We start from the raw sequence: 21,342 nt of genomic DNA on the forward strand, positions 1-21,342 counted from the left end.
CTTTGAGAGTAGTAGGAGTTTGGGGTGCAGGAAAAATTGTATGCTCAAATGTGTGCGTTCACTGCCTTATACGAACCCTTGATCACACACACGCACAAAACACAGTGCGCTGTAGCCCACGAAAGCTTATGCTCAAATAAATTCGTTAGTCTCTAAGGTGCAACAAGTACTCCTGTTCTTTTTTTTTAGAGGAAAAAGCGATCAGATTTGCTCAAAATCAAATTCCATATCACAGATGCTCTTGCCAAAGACAAACCAAAAATATAAGGCCCAAATGGAAAGCAAGCAAACAAGAGACTTCCCAAACAAGTGGCCATTTTGCTCCTTGCTGAAAAGTGTCTACTTTCCTATTCTGGTTTATATATGGAACACGAGCATGAACGTATTTTAAACCACGTATTGTCCCCCACCCCCACTTTTTTTTGCTGAATAAGAAATATGTGATCATTATAAACTGAGCAATGGCATTAACATATATATTGTTTGCTTCCCTTTTATCTTAATTAAGCCTTCAAGGAGAAAACTCACAGGGCTGAACAGAAAGAGGTATATGAAATAGCTATCAATAAAGGCTTAAAAAAGTATTTCTAGTCAGAGTACTACTTCAGGTGCAGCGCTCCTAGCTGTGGCATTGGTATCATATGCTGCTACCCAACTATGACACTGGCATCAGATGATGTCTCCCCTCCTATTGCACTGGTATTAAATGATGTTCATCCAGCTACAGAATCGGGGCTATACCATACGCAATGCCTGTGGCAGGAAACGTATAAGGGAAGAGGTGACATGATCGGGGAGAGAAGACGAGGGAGCTGGTGGAAGGAGGCGTGTGTATCCTTGCCCATCGTGTCTGTTGTTTAAATAATTGATGCCCGGCGGGCTGCAGGCGGCACTCTGCCTCCGCAGTCCCTGCTGGCCGGAGAGAGAGAGAGAGAGGGAGATCAAACAGCCGCCGCCCTTGCTCAGCTTTGCACCCGCTCCTGTCTCTCTCGGCAGAATTTGCTGGGCCCTGGCTCCGCGCCTGCCGCTGCCGCAGTCAGCCAGACCCGCCTTCGCCTCCCCAGTCAGCGACGCAGAAGGGGCCAGAGAGCGAGCGGCTGCAGCTCCAGCGCCTCAGCAGCACCCGGCTTGCTCCCCTCCCCCTTCACCCCACCAGCGCCTCCGGAGAGGGGCTCAGGGCGCCGGGCTCGCGCTGACAGAGGAGACACCGAGGATGGCGCGAGGCGGCGGTTGCTTGGGGCAACCCCGGCTGCTGCTGCTGCTGGGCGGCCTCCTGTGCCTGCATGGCGGGGCTCTGCTGGCGGGCGCCCCGCAGGGCCGCGCGGGGCGGGGGCAGCCGCCCACCCCGTGCCAGGCGCCGCTGCAGTGGGAAGGGCGCACGGTGGCCTACGACCACAGCAGCGGCAGGAACACCAGGGCGGTGGTGTCTTACGACGGCCCCAACCAGCGCCTCCGGCTCCTGGAGGAGAGAAAGGGGCTCATCCCCTGCAAGAAGTAGGTGCTGCTGGGGCGCGCGTGCGAGCTCCACTGGATGGCTTCGCGCGGCCCCTCCTTCGGGGGGAGGGGAGAGCAGCCTTGCAGCCAGTCACTTCTGGGGAAGGGGCGGCTTGGGGCTGGAACTCCCCCTCCCTCCCTTTAGGCAGTCAGTGACCTGCTGCCTCTGCAAACCTGCCCTAAACTCCTCCTCCCCCAGCCGGGCGGTGCTGGCGTTGGCGGGACAGGGAGGACCTCTCCGGAGAGTGCTGGAGCAGGGATTGGGTTGGTAAAGCTTTCAGCTGCACCCAGGGCCTGAGTCAGAGCCCATTGAAGTCAATGGGAGTATTTCCACTGACTTCAGTGGGCACTGGAACACGCCCCAAATGCCTACACAAATCTACTGGGGAGCACAATCCCAGAGACCCCCCTGTTCAAGGGCTTTAGCCCCACTCCCCTTCTTCCCCCCTCCACACACCTACCAGGTGGTATAAACGCCCAGAGAGAGAGAGATTCCATTCCACTCCTCCCACCAGCAGCACATTACTCAGTTTGCAACCAGGGGATGCATTTTTTATTCCCTCCTCTCCTAGTTTCCCCAGGGTTTGTTCATCACTCTGGTGCTGCATGCTTATTATATCATTTATGCATCCCAGGCCACAGCTTTACCATTGTGCTGTGAGCCTGCCCAAAGACTGTCACAAAAATCATCTATTTCAGCCACAGTAATTTGGCGATTTTGTAGCTCACTTTACAGCCACTCCCAAAAATTGGACTCCCACAGGTTGGTGGACATCCTGGAGCAGATTCTGCCCTGATCATTTAAATCAGATTCAGATCATTTACCGCAGTGTAAATCAGAAGTAACTTAGTTTAAGTCAGTGAAATTTCTCTGACTTTACATTGGCCTAGTTGAGAGCAAGATTTGGCCTCCTGTTTTTATACTGATCTGATCAGTGATGGGTGTATGTAGTACAGTGAGATGAGGTGATTTCTGGTGGATGGTGACAAAGGGTTTCCCTTCCCCTTTCTCCCCACATTATATTTTTTTTCCTGAGGAGAGGGAGGTGATAGGGTTAAAAGCAAAGCCAGAAAGAGCCTTTTAAGTGAACTTAGCTGTCTTATCATGGTGACAGATACTTATGCAACAAGTGCCAGGAAAAGATCCATTAGGGACTTGACTGATGTCCATGCTCAATAAATATATTTTATTATATTTATCAGTGGCAGCTTGTGAATCTTACTGGGTGATTTTTCCCCTAACTAAAGTATTTTGTTTTGTTATGGAATTTAAACAGATTCCATAATAAAATAATAATAATTAATAAACGTGAGACTAGTGCAGGGGTCGGCAACCTTTCAGAAGTGGTGTGCCAAGTCTTCATTTATTCACTCTATTTTAAGGTTTCGCATGCCAGTAATACATTTTAACGTTTTTAGAAGGTCTCTTTCAATAAGTCTATAATATATAACTAAACTATTGTTGTATGTAAAATAAATAAGGTTTTTTAAATGTTGAAGAAGCTTCATTTAAAATTAAATTAAAATGCAGAGCCCCCTGGACCGGTGACCAGGACTCCTGGCACTGTGAGTGCCACTGAAAATCAGCTCGTGTGCCGCCTTTGGCATGCGTGCCACCTAGGTTGCCTACCCTGGACTAGTGTCTCAGGATTTTTAATACGGTGGTTTGTTAGTAAGTTTTGCCTGTATTTTAGAAGTTCTCTGGCTGTGCCTGTTTATGCAATTAAGCATAAATACTGTATTGTTAAATGGTAGTAATACGTTGCACTTATTTATCTGTATATTCATCTACATTCCACATACTGCCTTGGCATACAGGGAGTTTATTATGCTTAAAGAAAACAAAGAGTGTGTAAGTCAAGCCATTCACTGACCTAACAAAGTCACTGCCTCACCATCTTAGTTTGGTGAAAAAATAAATTTAGAAAAGGCTTGTTGGAACAAATCTTCTTCTCATGCTCTTCCACCACAATCTTAGGTTTTCCAGTGTCGGACACATGATATGGCCTGGTCTGTAGCCCTGCTGAGATCTTCCATAGTGCATAGTTCTTCCAGGAGCTGGTAAACCAACAGATGTTCCAGGGTTCGTGCAGTCAGGTGTCTGGGGGTTGCCCCACTTCCGCCTATTGACTTTTGACATGCTAACTCTTGTTCAGAGGTGGTTTAAATATCTCCAGGTTGACCAATCCTTCTCCATGCCTGCAGGAAGGTGTTCAGCAATGTAGATGTGCATTTTGATGTCCTCCAAGTATTTCGAGCTGAGTGTGCCATTTTCCTGTTGTGTAGCCATCGGTGATTTTTTAAGCAGTACTGTTGCAGCTATGAAGCTTTTCCGCAATTTCAGGTGTCTCACTGCCATGGTGTGGCCATTAAGGATGTTTGATATCTTTGACCTATCATAATCATTCTATTTTGCTTGTGACCATTCTCCCAATATCTGGTGGAGCGATTCTGGCAAGCACATAAAGGCTGTTCACATTTGTTGGTTTTAGGCATCTTGTGATATAGGGCAGCTGTTATTCAGCACAGGGTACACTTCTTTGCATGACCCAGTCTTTCCCACACCAGACATGCACATTTACCTGTTGAATAGCAAAGTGCAAGTGTGAGGGCTCTAAGTGTTCCTGGGTTGGTTCCCCATTCTGAATTTGCAAGCTTCCTGAATACACCTCTACCCCGATATAACTCGATCCACTGCAACACGAATTCGGATATAACGCGGTAAAGCAGCCCTCTGGTGGGCGGGGGGCTGCGCACTCCGGTGGATCAAATCAAGTTCAATATAACGCGGTTTCACCTATAACACGGTAAGATTTTTTGGCTCCAGAGGACAGCGTTATATCGGGGTAGAGGTGTATGTTGTTCCAGGTGCTAACTTTGCCTTATGTCTTCTCCACGTGTGCCTTGAAGGAGAGAGCGCGGTTTAACATAATGCCATGGTAGACAGGCCAGCAGTGGGCAAGTGATACCCCATTCCAGATGATGTTGAGTTGTCTACAGGCCTCATGATTCTGAAGATGGAAGAGACTCACTAGCACAGCGGTTCTCAAACGTTAGCAACCCGAGTACCCCCATTTCGATTTAAAAATTTTCACAGACTCCCCAAGCCGGCTTCTAATTTTCCCTGTGGGTGCGCAACCCCCATTCAGTCCCAGGCCCTGCCCCCACTCCACCCCTTCCCCCAACACTCACCCCACCTCTTCCTGCCCCTACTCCATCCCTGCCCTCCTCTTTCCCATCTCTTTCTGCCCCCTCCCCCAAGCATGCCCCGTCTCGCTCCTCCACCTCCCTCCCCAGCGCCTCCTGCACGCTGCTGAACAGCTATTCTGTGGAGTGCAGGAGGCACTGGGAGGAGCGGGGCCAGCATCCCTGGACATGACTTGAGGATCCCCTGGAGCTGGACATGACTCATGGACGCCCTGGAGTATCCTCGTGGACCCTAGTTTGAGAACGCTGCACTGGTGTTTTGGCTGGGTTTGGCGCACAATTGGTTCTTGTTGTAATAGACTGAGAGACCAGACAGTGCCAATGTTAATGCAGTTTCTGTCTGGGCAAGATCCTTGGCTTGGGCAGTGACACAGAGGTTGTTGGCAGAGATAAAACTTCTTGTGTCAAGATAGATTAGTTGATCATTTGCAGGGCTTTGGAGCGGAGCCCAGAGCTGGAGCGCGGAGGAGTGGAGCTGCAGGTTTTTGCCCGGAGCTGGAGTGGAGCCGGAGCACAGAAAATCTTGACTGCTCCACTGCTCCAGTTTTTTTTTTTTTCATTTTCAATCCAAAATGAATGATATTTAGCGAGAAAGTCCTAAAGGTGCCAAAAAGTTTCAGATTGTATAACAATTGATATTAACATCTACTTTACCACTTTACATAATATGTCACAATTATTCTCACTTCGGCCAAAATCAAGATTTAATGTACAGATACAAAATTACAAAGTTTTTTGGAGATATGTTTTATTAAAGAATCAGATAATTATCAGACATCTGGAAAAACTAACTTGCAATTTATAAATAAAATTTTATATTAATGATGTATATTAAAATACTTCTTACTTCATTAAAACTGCAAGAAACATGTTAAAATATTAAAATATACTTTAATAATAATTTTGTGTAAAAAGAAAATGCGATCATTTTTGTACAGAAAATCCAAAATAAATTCGAAGTACTCAAGTGGTTAAGATATCACAAGCAGGTACATTATAAAAAAATGTAATGCTTTTGTTCATTGCTTTTCGAAGATAATAACAAAAAACATTTGGATGCGGTAGCAGGACAAGAAGATTTGGCCATGGCTTCAACAAAAAAATCAAATCTGCCCCCCATGATTGATAGCTGATTTACGGAAAAGGATCTCAACGACGTCTTTAGTTTTGAATTTGAAAAGCCCAAATTTGGGCTTTTGGGAAAAGCAAAGAAGAAATCGGCAATGTGCAAGGTGGAAAAGGAAGTGAATGGCGAGCTCAAACCATGTAGCTTCAAGACAAGTGAAGCAAGTGCCGTGAAAAGTTTCAACCTCTGGCGGCATGTAAAACGTAACCATCCTGAAAACTATGCGGCTCTGGTTACAAAAAAGGACCAGGAAGATGAGGCAAAACAGAAAGCTGATGCAGCTAGACAATGTTCATGTGATTCTTTGAAAACTCCTGGAGAAAATATTTTTTGCGGAGATTCATCTGAACAGAAACCCAAAATTGAGCAAACAAAACTTGACTCATATTTGAAGTCCTCAAAGGTTACGGTCACCATGGATGCCAATACTTTCCGTGAAGGGCTGATGGAAATGGTTTGCTTGAGTTCAACACCGCTCACTACCTTCAGGCTAAAGAACAAAGGATTCCAAAAAATTGCAGGTGAAATGGGTCGGCACCTTGGCGATTCGACAGGGCATGATGCAGTTCGTCATTTAGTTGTTAGCACAGCTGAGTCTGGTCGTGAAGAGCTCAAGAAAGCTTTGGAGCAAAAATTGTGCTACCTGAAAATGGATGCGGCAACCTATGGAAACAGAAATTTCCTTGCAATCAATGTTCAGTACTACGAAGAAGGAAAAGATAAAGCTGTGGTAAAAACCTTGGACATAATCGACACTGAAGGGCGTCACAATTCTTTGTACGTGAAAAGTCAAGTAAAAGTTATTTTAGAAAAATTGGGGATCAGTGAAATGCAAGTGCTGAGCATCTGCAATGCAGCAAACATGACGTGTGCCATCAAAAATTTCAGCAAGGACAATGAAACCATTTCTACCTCTGAGAACAGGGATGTGGACAGAACTGAAGGTATTTTGCCTGAGGAAGGAACTAAAGGAATGGATGAAATCGAGCATGGATGCTGCTGTGCAGTGGGTTAATGAACCTAGTCTCATACTTCCAACATGGCTTCCTGAGGACGACTCAAAAGTCCAGCTGATGAGGTATGGTATTCACACTCTTCAGTTGGCAATCTGGGATGGACTGAACAAAGAACATGCGAAGAAATTTTTGGCAAAAATTCGACAAGTCATTGTCAAACTATGAACCCCAAGTATTCAAAGTATTCTGCTTGATCTACATGGGGTAACTCAATCATTGGATACTGTGACTCGCTGGGGTTCAACATTTGCGATGATTGATTGGCTTCTTGTTTTTCAATCTTACTGTGAACAAGTGGCTGCTGCTGGAACAAGAGAACTCAAGTTAACAAAAGCTGAATGGGACAAAGTGAAGAACGTGCGAGACCTCTTGGCAAAGCCAAACCAAACAACCGTGAATCTTCAAGCTGTCGATGTAACCCCAGGAGTTTTAATGAAGGAATGGTGAAAACTGTCAAAATTCTTGCAAGAAAATGGTGGACAAATTGCAGAAGGAATTCTATCCTCCATGCAGAAATGCGAAGGGAGGCTTTTTGATAATATTCATTTCCTTGCTGGAGTTTATGTTAACCCACGGTATCAGATTCTTCTTACCTCAAGGGAAATACCAAAGGCAAAGGAAGGGCTCCTTGATATTGCTCGACGACTCGAAAAACAAAATCTATTGCTACATTTGAACTCGGCGAAAGAGGTTGAAGAAAACGAAACACAACAAAAGGAGTCATCAACAATCAAATTTGCAGTTTTGGAAATTTCACATCCTTCAGAAATAGCAGGCTGTTCTTAAACGTCCATTTCCACTCTGAACTCGTTCGAGTGTCCATCCCTGAGACGTCTTCAACCATCACAGGGAAATGGAGATAGTTCAAGCATCAATTCTTCAGAAGATGACTTCAAAAAGAAAGTGGATAAACAAGAAAGACCCCGGCGAGTTTCTGTGATTCATAATTGTAATAAAGCATTATTCAAGAGAAACTTCCGGGAAGATTGTAAGGCGATGGAGTCTATTGGTAGGCTAAAAGTTAAGTCTGTTTTTGGGGCCATTCACAGCTACCCACACCACATTCAGGCTACCTGTAGAATTGCTTCGAGCATGCCAACAACTCAAGCTAGTGTAGAGCGACTGTTTTCAGCTTTAAAGTTCATTTTAAATTTTGCGGCTGGCTATGAAAGATGACTTGATTGCTGCAATAATTTTTTACAGAATGAATTATGAATGATTCTAGTTTGTATCATTGTTGATGACATTTAAATTGTTTTAAAAGTCTGAATAAAAATAATGTTTTTTCAAACTTACAGTATGCACTTTTTTATTTAGTTAAAAATTAATTTGAGTCAGAGCGCAGAGCGGAGTTGGAGCGGAGCTGGAACAGTCACTATTGCTGCTGGAGCGGAGCTGGAGTGGAGCAATTCAAAAATTTGATTGCTCCAAATCCCTGATCATTTGTGTAGATGTTAAAGAATATGATGAGAATACACTCGTGATAGGCTGTTTTACTATTGCCATCATTGGCTCTGCTTCCCACATAGTTCGACATGAAAACATTGGTTCTCTAATAGAGATTGTATCAGTCTTAGGAGGTGGTGATATTTCATCACATATGTTTTAGTAGGGAGCCTTAAGTGATTCACTGTGTCGTATGGTGCTGATAGGTCAACAGACATGATGCCTGCTACCACACCATTTTCAAAACCATCTTTAGTGTATTGGGTGACGTTCAGCACTTGACTGGTGCATGACTTGCCTGGATGGAATCCAGCTTGCTCTGGAATTAGGTGCTTTTCAGTGAGTGGCGATAGGCCTCTCATTATTTTCCAATTTGCCATCTCAGACTCAGGAAGACCTTTAGGGAAAACTGATTCCTGAGGTGAGGCCTTCAATTGAGAATGCCTTGTCACCACAATTGCCAACTTTCACTTGGTAAATAAGCACCCTGAGTTTCACAATAAGCCAAAAATCAAGCTAATCCCGTTTCAAAACAAGGCCAAAACAAGCCAGTCCCTAAGATTCCCAACACCCTATGTGACTAGATCCCCCCGGCGTGCAGTATGGGACTGTGGTGGGCCCACTGTGCACCTGACTCTCTTCCCACCTTGCCCCTGCTTGCCCCCCCCTTGCCCCTGCTTGCTGGGAGCCGATCAAAAAAAAAAGAAGCAACAAGCTACAAGCCAAACAAACAACAAGCTATAAGCCAAAACGTAGCCAACAAGCAACTCACAAGCCAATTAAACCAAAAACAAGCCCAATTTTTGCGTTTTTTTCATGGGTTTGGCATGTCTGCTTGTCACTGGTCCAGTGGAACATAATTCTAGGTATCAAAACAAGAGATTTCAGTCACCACGTCAAGACATATGAGGAAATATGAAGGTACCAAAGCTGTTCATTCCCCCTGGTACTTCCAACTGGCATTTGTTTCTGTTATTTCTTATTTGTCTGGTGGTAGTGCCTGGAATGTATGAGGTGCTGTACACTCATAAAGGAAGATGAAGTCTTTGCCTCAATGAACTTACAATTTACTCTTCCAAACTAAGTGTAATCAGTTTTGCTCTCATCCTGCATCAAATCCTGGGAAGGAAGAGAGAGGATTCTATATTGCCCTTTGTGGCAGATAGTCTAGTCTTCAAACGGCCCAGAGACATTTCTTCTGGTAAAATATCTCATGCAACGTATTTACAGTGTTCTATTCCACCACCTTTACAGATAATGCAGCCACATACCAACAGTACCATGGAGTCCTCAGCTCCTGAGGTGAGGAGGGGAGAGATCGTTTATGGTTCTGACTCTACAAGGCAACCTCTCTCTCTCCCACTCACGGTCTTCCTCCCTTTACACTTCCTTCCTGTGCCTTTTGTACCCTCTGGGCTAAAGAGTTAATTAGCCTTTTAACTCGCCCCAGTCCATTCCAGTCTATCAATTGGGCACTGTTCTCATAGTCGGGTGTGCACCGGGGCAACTAATTGGAGTTGCAGTGATCAGAGTGCTGGCTCAGCTGGTGTTGCCCAGCACTCCGTCACACACCTCCCTGCCTTACCTAGGGTGACCAGATCACAGGGATGAAATATCGGGACGCGGGGGGGCGGAGCAAAAAAAAAAATGGCGGCGGAGCAAAAAAAAAAAAAAAACAGTTTCACAGGGGCGGGGGGCATTAGCAGGCCCCAGCCGCGCCGGGCGCACGTGCTGCCCACCCCAGGGCAAAAGCTGGCCCCGATGCAGAAGGGGCTAGGGATAGTAGCAAAGTCCGGGGCTGGCCGCGGCGCGGGCGTGCAAGGGGCCAGGGCTGGCACAGCCGAGCCACAGCAGCGGCCGGTCACCTGAGGGGCTCCAGGCTGGGCAACGGGCAGGAGCCAGGGCTTTTCCCAGCCCTGCAGAGCCTCCTGCCCCCCAGCCCGCCGTGGGCACATGCGGCGCGTCCCGCCGCCGGCAGGGAGCCCCGCGCCTCTCCCGCTCGGCTGCGCTCCAGCGGCTCCTTCCCGGCGGGGCGAGCCGCTGGAGCGCAGCCAAGCAAGAGAGGCGCGGGGCTCCCTGGCAGCGGCGGGGAAGTTTATGGGGACCCCGGCTGGCCCCTCACCCCTGTCCGCCGGCCTCCCTGCCTGGGACAAGTCTCGCCCCCGCAGCCTCTCTTCGCCGCGTGTCTCCGGCGGCCCACGCTGCCCACCCGGGCCAGAGCCAGCCCCGGCTGCTGCCTCCACAGCAGCGGCCGGTCTCCTGAGGGGCTCCCCGGGGCTCCAGGCTGGGCAACGGGCAGGAGCTTTTCCCAGCCCTGCAGAGCCTCCCGCTCCCCAGCCCGCCGTGGGCACATGTGGCGCGTCCCGCCGCCGGCAGGGAGCCCCGCACCTCTCCCGCTCGGCTGCGCTCCAGCGGCTCCTTCCCGGCGGGGCCGCGGCAACTTTCCCTTCCCCTCCCAGGCTCCTAGTAGTTGCCCGACCCTCTCCTAACCTCCTCCCTCCATTGAGAGATCCAATGGGGGAAGGAGGGGGCGGAGTTGGGGTTGGGGGGGCGTGAGCGCCGGAGCGGAGGGCAAATTTGCTTTTTTGTCCAGTGTCCCGACCGAACATCGGTCGGGACACGGGACAAAGAAGGAAATATCAGGACTGTCCCGATAAAATCGGGACGTCTGGTCACCCTAGCCTTACCTGACCATCAGATTTTTCTTTTCCTGTCATCTTCTGCACTTACTGGAGGTGCCACCCTGCGGGGGTCTCTCTTGGTCCCTAGGCTGATCATCTAGATCATCTTTGTGGTGCCCACTCATTTTCCACCCATTGAAATCACACTTGGTGTGGGGAAGATACCTCCACAGTTCTATTTCAGCCCACAATTCGCCACATCATGGGCACCCTAGGGGAGTGCTTTCCCCCTCTGTATCTGGCCGTGGATTGAGAGCACTTCCCTCATCCCCCTGATTGCTCAGGGTCTCAGACTCTCCCAGCCCTCTGAACTGCAACTGGACAGCTTTTCCTTGGCACTGTGGTGTGGTGGGCTCCATGGGTCCCTCAACTTCCACTATGGAGCATGGATTGTCTTTCTCCACTATTTCTACTTCCTTAATTCCTATCCCCTCCCCATCAATTTTTGGGAGGACTCTCTTTTTCTCCTCTTTCACCTGAGTTAGGCTCTGTTATATAGGGGTTGTTCCCTTTCACTTGGGCTCCATTTCGTCCCTCTCAGGTTTTCTGTTTCCCTGCCTGTGGCCCCCTAACAACACCTTCTTTTCTTAATGGGAACAGGTTCCAATTGGTGCCCAGCACAACAGCGTCAGGTAGTCTGTCCACTCCCCCAACTCGCTTCCAATTATTCCTCTCCCCGACTCCCAGGGTTACCTCTGCCACAGGGCAGAATTTTTTCATGTGTTCCTGATGCCTGCACTGGAAACATGTCATGCCGATCCCCAGCTGAAGCTCTTAGTTCTGGGCTCTTCCTTCTTCATCTCCACGCCCTTGATAGCTGTGGGTTCTCCAAATTTCCTCCCTAGTTCCAGTCCTTTATAGGATTGATCCTCTTTCCTTGATAGGTCCACCTCCTCAAACTTCTCCATCAGTTTTATAGCTGCATCAAAAGAGATCAGTTGAAGCCATCTAACCCATTCCAATATATTCTTGGGGAGGCCCTGAAGGAATTGTGCCAACACCAGAGCATTCATTACCTCACCCATCATTTGGGTGTCTGGCCTCAGCCAATGGGTAGCCAAATCCATCAACTTTTGAATGAATACCTGGAGCTGCACACACACACACACCCAGTTCACCTCACGCCCCTGAATTTTTGGCAGTATTTCTCAGTGGAGAAACTGACTTGATCTATGATGGCTACCTTGACCCCCTCATAATCTCTGGCCTGCTCATCATTCAGGACCATAAAGGCCACTTGAGCTCTAGATAAATTCATGGAGGTTAAGTCCATTAATGGCTATTAGCCAGGATGGGTAAGGAATGGTGTCCCTAGCCTCTGTTTGTCAGAGGGTGGAGATGGATGGCAGGAGAGAGATCACTTGATCATTACCTGTTAGGTTCACTCCCTCTGGGACACCTGGCATAGGTCACTGTTGGTAGACAGGATACTGGGCTGGGTGGACATTTGGTCTGACCCAGTATGGCCATTCTTATGTTCTTATGTACCCAGTCAAATAAGGGGCTAGCTGGACAGCCCAGGTTTCCCTGTATCAGCCTGCACACATGGCCACCCTCTGGAAGGTGCCCTGGAATGCATCAGGGTTGTCGGCAGGGCCCATCTTACAGAGTCCCAGGGCCAGTGCCCAATTGCTGTTCACCGCTGCCGAACTCACCACCTGCAGTAAAAAGCTGCATCTGCTTGTTGGCTTATTCTCTTATAAAATCCTGCAGGCTCATCTGTTTGTTGCTCAGCACGTAAGGCTTGCCTCTCCAGATAGTGGAACTGCTGGAAGCTTTGCAGCATCTTCTGCATCTCTGCCTGTTGTTTTACCAGTCATTGCAGGGTCTCCTCCACTGTCCAGGCCACTGAACCCTTGCACCAGCTAATATCCTGGACAAGTGTGCTGGCTCAGCTGCTGTTGCCCAGTACTCTGTCACATCCTTCATCCAAGTATCTCAAATACTTATTCTCACTGCACCTCATTTTACAGATGGGTAAAATGAATCACAGAGGTTAAGTGACTTGCTGTAGATCACACAGAACCAATTTCCATTCTTTCCAGCATCATATAATCATTTTTAAAATCTTTCTAAACTGCATGCTCCTGAATTCTTTTTCTGTGTCAGAATGGTTGTCACAACATTCTTATTCTGTATCCTGTTTTAAATCTAAATTTTCTTCCTCCTTTCTAAATTGTGGGTTTTTCTTTTAGTGATATTTTGAAAAGGAATAGTTTTAACAGTGTTAAATATAAGATAGGTCGAACGTGAAAGGTGGTAATTCATTCCTGGGATCTATTCCTTGTCATACATGTCTTAAATTGATCTCAGGAGGCCTCTGAGGTACAAGTTTCTTCATATATCAGTTCTAGGTTGATTTTCAAAATAGAAACAAGTGTAGAACTGCATTAGAAAATCTGATGTTGTATTGTGTTCTGATATGCAAATTATAACACATATTCCCATGTTTGCATAAACATATTTCTGTATTATTTGAAGATTCTGGTTTTAATTTTTTTTAAATATTTTGAGTACTTAAATATTTGGACTGGATTCAACTATGTCTAGGCTGATAGAGCTGGGCACAGGGCAGGCAGGTGCAGTCGAAGCCTCCCTACATTAGTGCTACCCATTCTATTCCTGGGGGCATTCTGCACCAAAAAATAAAAAATTCTTCACCAACAAATAAAAAATTCTGCACACAATAATTTAAAATTCTGTAAATTCTGCAAATTTTATTTGTCAAAATAACACTACATAATCACACCAGTTTCAATTATTTTGGTAATTTATTTCAAAATACCTATCAGCAAGTATGTCTGTAACAATACAAACACACACACAAATTCCCCCAGGAGTAGAGAGTTAAAGAAACCCCTATGACAATCCAGTTCCTGTTTCTCTGCCCCCTTCCAACCTCCCAAGCCCAGTTGGGGGGCCAGACACCCACAACCCCTCCTTCCCAGGGCCCAGCCATGCCTCCCCAGCCAATAACCTGAACCCCCTCCCTCCAAGAACCCAGCCACGGGGACCTGCCGGCCCAGATACCCACATCCCCTCTCCCCCAGAGCCCAGCCACAGGGCCCTGCAGCCCATTTCTTTGGGGGAAAAGAAATTCTGCACATACATTAATTTCTGCAACATTTTGCATTCAGAATTCCCCCAGGAGTATACATTATGATGAGCCTTAGGGGACAGAACCTGCCCTACTCCTACCTCCTCAGAAACACCCCGAAGCCCTGCTCCTTCATGCCGAGCAAGCCGCAATAACGAGCGAGAGGGACAGCATCACTCTCTCACATGCACAACCTCCTATCTCCCCCGGCAGTGATTTACATTTCTAACAGCTGCTCCAGGCGCCCAGATTGACCAGCCTGCACTGCCTGTGACTGCTCTTGTGGCTTACCTTTGCTTCCCCATCAGAAGTAATTTTTCTGCAGGGAAGCAAAGAAATCTGCGGGGGACATGAATTCTGCGCACGTGCAGTGACGCAGAATTCCCCCAGGACTACCATTCATTTATTGCAGACAATCCTCTGACCTTCACTGTCTCTGGTGGGCAAATTTCCTGTCATACAAAATTGTAGGGAGGTTTTATCACGTGTGCAAATAGTGTCCACTAAAGGCCTGATCCAACTCCCATTAAAGTCAATCGAAAGACTTCCATGGATTTCAATAGGTGTTGGATCAGGCCTCAAGTTGTGATCACAACTTCATTTTACTTTGGACATAATGAGTCGTATCCTGAAGGCATCAGAAATTAAAATCAAAAGGAATTGTCCAGACTTTTGAAAAAAATAGTTCTGTCTCCCAACTTCTGTTTTGTTATTGTCAAGAGAAAGATAATTAGGCCAAGCCGCTGACTACAAAAACAAACAAAACTGCTATGTAACCCTCTAGAGAACTGTTAGTAACACTCAGAGCCGGCGCAACCCATTAGGCGACCTAGGCGGTCGCCTAGGGCACTACAATTTGGGGGGCGGTGACCGCGGCAGTATTTCGGCGGCGGGACCTTCCACTGCCTCTATGGGGGGCGGCATTTTGGGGCGGGACCTTCCGCTGCCTAGGGCAGCAGAAAAGCTGGCGGCGCTCCTGGTAACACTTCCCATGATCAGCAATATACAAACTTTACTCACATCAAATGTAACTAAGATGCAGTAATCAGTGCTAACCAAAGATTTAATTAAATTGTAAATAACAAAATGTTTTCTAAATCCTACAAATATGGGCCCTAATCCTGCAAACTAGTCTATGCTGTGGGACTCTTGTGCCAATGCCCAGCCCCACTGAAGTTGGGTGATATCAGTGGGACCCACAGGGGTACAAGGGTCTGCCCGCTTGCAGGATGGTAGCCATAGTAAGGACTATACTTATTAAGGCTTTCCATGTAGGCATATCAGTGGTGGGCAATCTGCGGCCCTTCAGGTTAATCTGCTGGCAGGTCGCGAGACAATTTGTTTACATTGACCGTCCACAGGCACGGCTGCCCGCAGCTCCCAGTGGACTTTGGTGGGCATGGGCTGCAGGGACGTGATGGCTGCCGCTTCCCGCAGCTCCCATTGGCCAGTAACAGCGAACCGCAGCCACTGGGAGCTGCGGGCGGCCGTGCCTGCGGACAGTCAATTTAAACAAATTGTCTCGTCGCCTGCGAGTGGATTACCCTGATGGGTCGCAGGTTGCCCACCACTGAGGTATATGTTTAAAAATGAAATTAACAAATCATGTGGTATTTTCATACCCACTTCAGCCCTGATGCCTACAGTGAACTGCTTAAAGATAATAGCCAGGTAGGTGGCTTCTTAGGGTATGTGTACACTGCAATTAAAAACCCACAGCTGGCTCGTGTCAGCTGACCCTGACTCAGGCTCGCGGGGCTTGGGCTGTGGAGCTGTTTAATTACAGTGTAGACTTCTGGGCTTGAGCTGCAGCCTGAGCTCTGGAACCCTCACTCCCAGGGTCCTAGACAGAGCCGGCGGTAGGCATAAGCAAACTAAGTAATTGCTTAGGGCCCCGAGCAGCTCAAGGGGGGGGGGCTATTATTAGTATGTGTTGTGTGTTGGGGAGAGCAAAAATATTCCTGCTTAGGGCCACCACCTCTGGTCCTAGTGCCCAGGCTTCTGCCCGAGCCTGTAAGTGCACACTGCCATTAAACAGTGCTGCAGCCTTACTCCGTGAGCCCGAGTCAGGTGGCAAGGGCCAGCCACACATGTCTAATTGCAGTGTAGACATATTCTTAGTGTTTCATTAATATCTTTTCTTCACTTACCTTATTTAAGAACAAACAAACTTTGAAGTCTGTAAATTGTGCAATTAGGCTGAGATTTACAAAGGATATTAAATTCAAATGGGAGCTCGGTGCCTAACTTCTTTGAAAATCCCAGTTTTAGTTAATAAATGCAACCCTGCATTCCTATTTCACTCACTCTTGTCTTTTGCCATTCTCCACTGCATTGTGTTCTTCAGATTATTGTAGATTATAAAATTCTTGGGGCAGGGACTGTCTTATTTTACATTTGTGCATCGCCCAGCACAATAGAGCCCCAATTCTGGCTGGAACCGCTGGGTTCTACCATAATACAAATAATAAAGAAAACAATAATTTTCATTTACTAGATTGTGCCATCTCATGGTGTATTACATTATTCCATAGTTCACTCCTGTAGTGCTGTCATATCATGTTCACTGAGCATGCTTAAAAAGTTCATCCTGGTTCTAGAGATATTACCAGTTATTGTGGTATTCCCTTTTTTAAAAATAGGGAATATCTCTTAAATCTTTACTGTCTAATGCTGGAAGGAACTTAAGTGTGCCAATAGTATATAGTAACAGTAATACGGTTCTTGTAAAGTGCTTTGAGATCCATGGATGAAAAGCACTATATAAATGTGGTAAGTATCATCCCTATTTTACACATTGGGGTCTGAGGCATTTGTTTCATTTGAATGTGATCTCTTTCAAAGGTAATAGGGTGAGTCAGTGAGGCATTGAAGAAGAAGCTCAGGTGCTATTTTACCTTCATGCTATATTTTGCAAGCTTCAACTTAGCGTGAGTGCATAGGTCTTTTTTGATACCTTTTGGATTCAGTTGAAAGGAGAACAATAGCTGCAGGACTCATACAATTTCACTCCTGGTCCCTCACAGCTTTTACATGCACATACAGAGATATACACAAAAAGGAATCCACATTGGTGTTAGCTTCTACTCTATAAGGAATACAAGAAAAATATTAAATTCACTGAATGGTCAGCACCATCAAGAGAGGAAGAAATTTCATTTTCAACCTTCTATAAGTGTATCATGAACAATAAACTCTTTGGGACAGGAACTGAAATGTACGGTATGTTTGTATAGTGCCTAGCATAATCGGACCCCAATACGGTCAATGTTTTTTGGCACCTATCATAATGGCAATAATAATGGAGAGTAAAAAAACTGAACTATTAAAAAGATGATAGTATTTATTTAATAACAAAAGTGGTTATTGATAATTTCTCTAGTCTCAGTGGTATTTGCAAGGGACAGACCCAAAGTATGAATCTGCTTAACTCTTTGACTTGAGAACAAAAAGCTGCTGGTGCTGTACAGGAGGCACAATTCTATGATTAGGCAAGTGCATCTTGCATTCCTGTAGCCTGTCTGCATGCTTGTGTCAATCCTTCTCCCAGACTGATAAGAAGAACCATATGGTCAGGTGCAAATATAGCAGCATCTGTCCAGAGATGAGATGCTCACTTTTCAAAATAAACAAGAGTGTGGGCAGGTGTCTCTGATTTATCTTGAGCCAATTCTTAATTGTTTAAGGATGTGCAGTTGTAAAGAGAAAAACAGTGGTGTCTGACCTATTAAAATAATGTACCATAATTCTTTTTGTTTCTGTGGCCATTATGATGACTTAACAGGCTAAGTCATTGAGCTCACAACAGTGAGTGACTGAAAGCTTATTTCTCAGACTTGGATTTGAGAGTGGTTTTTGCTACTCAACATTTAGGAAAATAAAATGTGCCTATGGATAAAATTTTCAAAATTGCCTAAGTGATTCAGGAGCCTAAATCCCATTTTCAAAACTAACAGGGACTTAGGAAGCCAAGTAACTATTAGGCTTTTAAGTGCCTAAGTCACTTTTGAAAATAGGACCTAGGCTTCTAAGTCACTTAGGCACTTTGATACTTTTGCCTATAGCTTCATCTGCCATTTCTGAGGTGTTTGTAACTCTGAGGTTCTCAGGGGATCTTTATTGTCTTGTCGATTCTAAATATTGCTGGGGGTTGTTAAAAAAAGATGTCTTCTTAGTGAGAATCACTGTTAATTCATAGTCCTTTATGGACTAGGTTGCTATGGCATTTAATGGGAGCTGGATTAAACCCTTAATATTTCTGAACCTCATAAAGTGGGGATAATACTTTATTCCTTCCACTGTGTCAGTCTCTTCTATTTAGATTGTAAGCTCTTTGGGAAAGGGACTGTTTCTGCTATGTGTTTGTGCAATGTCTAGCACACTGGGCCCCAGTTTTGACTGGTGCCTTTAAACACTACTGTAATACTACTATTAATAAAAGTAAAGCAAAACCATATCTGAACTAGAAGTACAGTACGTCCGGGTGTCTTTTCAAATTCTTAATTTGTTCTGTGTTTACAGACAGGATACAGACAGTGGTGATGACATGACTGAGCAGTTATACAAACACTATGAAAGAAATCTTTTTATTCATGATCTTATATTAGGTTCTAGTTCAACTTGAGGTTTGATGTAATTAAGATGGCACAGACTGGCAACATTACATTTATCTTCAGAGGGCCATGTACTATATGTCAGAATTACCTTTATTCAAGCATGGGTTATAAACACCTCACATAGGACCCATAATTGACCCCCAATGCAGCTTCACCATTGGTAGCAATGGCAGAGGCTGTAGTGTGGACAGGGCTCAGGTGTTTTCAGCACCATGTCATCTAACCCTGAACAGAGGAGGATTAGATCAGTGGTTCTCAAAGCCGGTCCGCCGCTTGTTCAGGGAAAGCCCCTGGCGGGCCGGGCCGGATTGTGTACCTGCCCCATCCGCAGGTCCGGCCAATCGCGGCTCCCACTGGCCGCGGTTCACCGCTCCAGGCCAATGGGGGTGGTGGAAGCAGTGGCCAGCACATCCCTTGGCCCGTGCTGCTTCCTGCAGCCCCCATTGGCCTGGAGCGGTGAACCGCGGCCAGTGGGAGTCGCGATCGGCCGAACCTGCGGATGGGGCAGGTACACAAACCGACCCGGCCCACCAGGGGCTTTCCCTGAACAAGCGGTGGACCGGTTTTGAGAACCACTGGATTAGATGACAATGGCAAAAACTTGAGCCTCCCTGAGCACTGTTTACACGACAGCCTCTGTCATTACTTTCCCAGGTCAGGATTGGTGGTGAATTACAGGTCATTAAAATGAGAAGAGGTGCACAGGGAAGAAGGCAGGACTCCTTAAGTACATAAGTGAGGCTGTGTAAGGAACCTTATCTCTTTCCAGTTGATAATAAGGGTGTGAATGGAAGAAGGCAGTGCATAGAAGGAAACCTACACCTTTCCATATGATAGGAGAAGGTTGAAAATAGACGGGTCACATGAAAACGAGTGTATTAATATGGACAGTATACACCTCTACCTCAATATAACGCTGTCCTCGGGAGCCAAAAAATCTTACCATGTTATAGGTGAAACCGCGTTGAACTTCCTTTGATCCACCGGAGTGCGCAGCCCTGCCCCCCCGGAGCACTGTTTTATCGCGTTATATCCGAATTCATGTTATATTGGGTCACGTTATAGTGAGGTAGCAGTGTACGTAGTGTCACCTAGATTTAAAGTTGCCTAAGCTTTTAAAAGATCAGTAGTTTATAACAACCTCAAAGTTTGATTTTTGTCTAAAATTTGGTATGCCTGCTCTCAGTCAGGAAGCATTGTTTTCTGAGATTTTCATCAAAACCATCAGAGCCATTTTGTGGCATATAAGGAGTGAAATGTAGGGTGGTTTTTTCTTTTTGGTTAAGAGTGTATTTTTTTTTGCCAAGAAAAGTGTTGCAGCCTTTTTTGAGCAGCGTAGTGCTTCAGCAGTAGGTGGTGGAAACTTGAAATTTGACAAGGACTTAAGCGTTTGATTATAGAAGCGTTATTATCCCTATTTTGCAGAGGTGGAACTGAAGCTCAGAGTTATTTACCCAAGATAGCACAAGAAGTTTGAGGCAGAGGCAGGAATAAAACCCAAGTCTCCTTTGTTTCACTCAAGTGCCTTAACCATAAGACCATCCTTCTTTTTCAAGTGGATCCCCTTCCTTATTTACAACACACAATACAATTAGAGCCAGATAACGCCCACCAAAGTCAGTAGAAATCTTTCTGTTGACTTCAGTGTACTTTAGATCTGGCCCTTAATGCAGCGACTAAGATAGAGGTGCTCTGGAGCTCAAAAGAATTCACTACATAACTTTGCATCATACACTGTCCAATAGTGTATGGAGTACTGTTCCTATGGGCAAAAGTGTGAAGTCATGTAAGTATTGTGTCATAAGGCATATATAAAGGGGGTAGAGTTAAGGTTGTACAGGCAACCTTAACTTTGTCATTTCTTGATTTTTTTGAGTGCTTCACTTTGCAGCCTCTGTGTTCTTTAATATAGATTCTTGTTATTGCTGATTCTTATATGGACTATACATAAAAGGAAAGAGGACACATGATAATATCACAAAGGATTTATCCACCTGAGATTGGGGTGGACATATAATACACAACCAACGAAGCCCCGACTGAATTATTCCATTCTTTGGAGGCTGCCATTCTTGTAGTCTTCTTTGATCATGATAAGGTGACCATACTTGACACAGCCCAAACGGAAGGAAAGAGACATGAAGACATTGTATAAATAAATGTATTAAATCAGATTAGATCTTTAGATTGTGTTAGAAGAAGACTGGTGAACAAGTTAATACAGAGATAAATGCAGTAGAAAATAACTTAGAAACACTGGGCTGGAGACCCCAATACTCATGAGTCCGATACATACCATATTTATATTCGGGCCAAAGTTCTCTCTTTTATAGAAAACCAAGTAAATATGCCTTGTGCAGTAGAGTTCTTTGGGGATTGAAGGAGAGAATCCTCCCCTAGCCCCACTGCTCTAGGGCTACTACTGGAGCAACTGGGTTGCAGCAGCCTCTGTGGCCACTAAACCTTCTATGCACAGAACTTTGGTTGTGTATCTGTGAAGTTGCCGCTACACTGATTGTGATCTCACCCTTTTGCTGACCTTCCCCATCCGCATCCCTAGCCCCCCCCCCCACACACACACTTTATAGGGCTGCTGTGGAAGTCCTCTTAGGAAATATATCTGCAGCTCCTCTTTCCACAGCACTGGTCCTGCTACATT

The 21,342-nt window shown here is 45.9% G+C and overlaps 1 protein-coding gene across 1 annotated transcript in view; it reads left to right on the forward strand.

The window, feature by feature from the left end:
- The first annotated feature begins 912 nt into the window (after nucleotides 1–912).
- The window catches only part of EPDR1 (ependymin related 1), a 55,198-nt gene continuing 34,768 nt past the window's right edge, over nucleotides 913–21,342 (forward strand). Inside the window, exon 1 of the mRNA XM_005287355.5 lies at nucleotides 913–1,494. Coding sequence (XP_005287412.2) covers nucleotides 1,214–1,494 — 281 coding nt within the window. The 5' untranslated portion in view covers nucleotides 913–1,213. The remainder of the gene's footprint in view (nucleotides 1,495–21,342) is intronic.

The sequence above is a fragment of the Chrysemys picta genome, chromosome 2 (assembly GCF_011386835.1).
Source record: "Chrysemys picta bellii isolate R12L10 chromosome 2, ASM1138683v2, whole genome shotgun sequence".
Taxonomy (NCBI): Eukaryota; Metazoa; Chordata; order Testudines; family Emydidae; genus Chrysemys; species Chrysemys picta.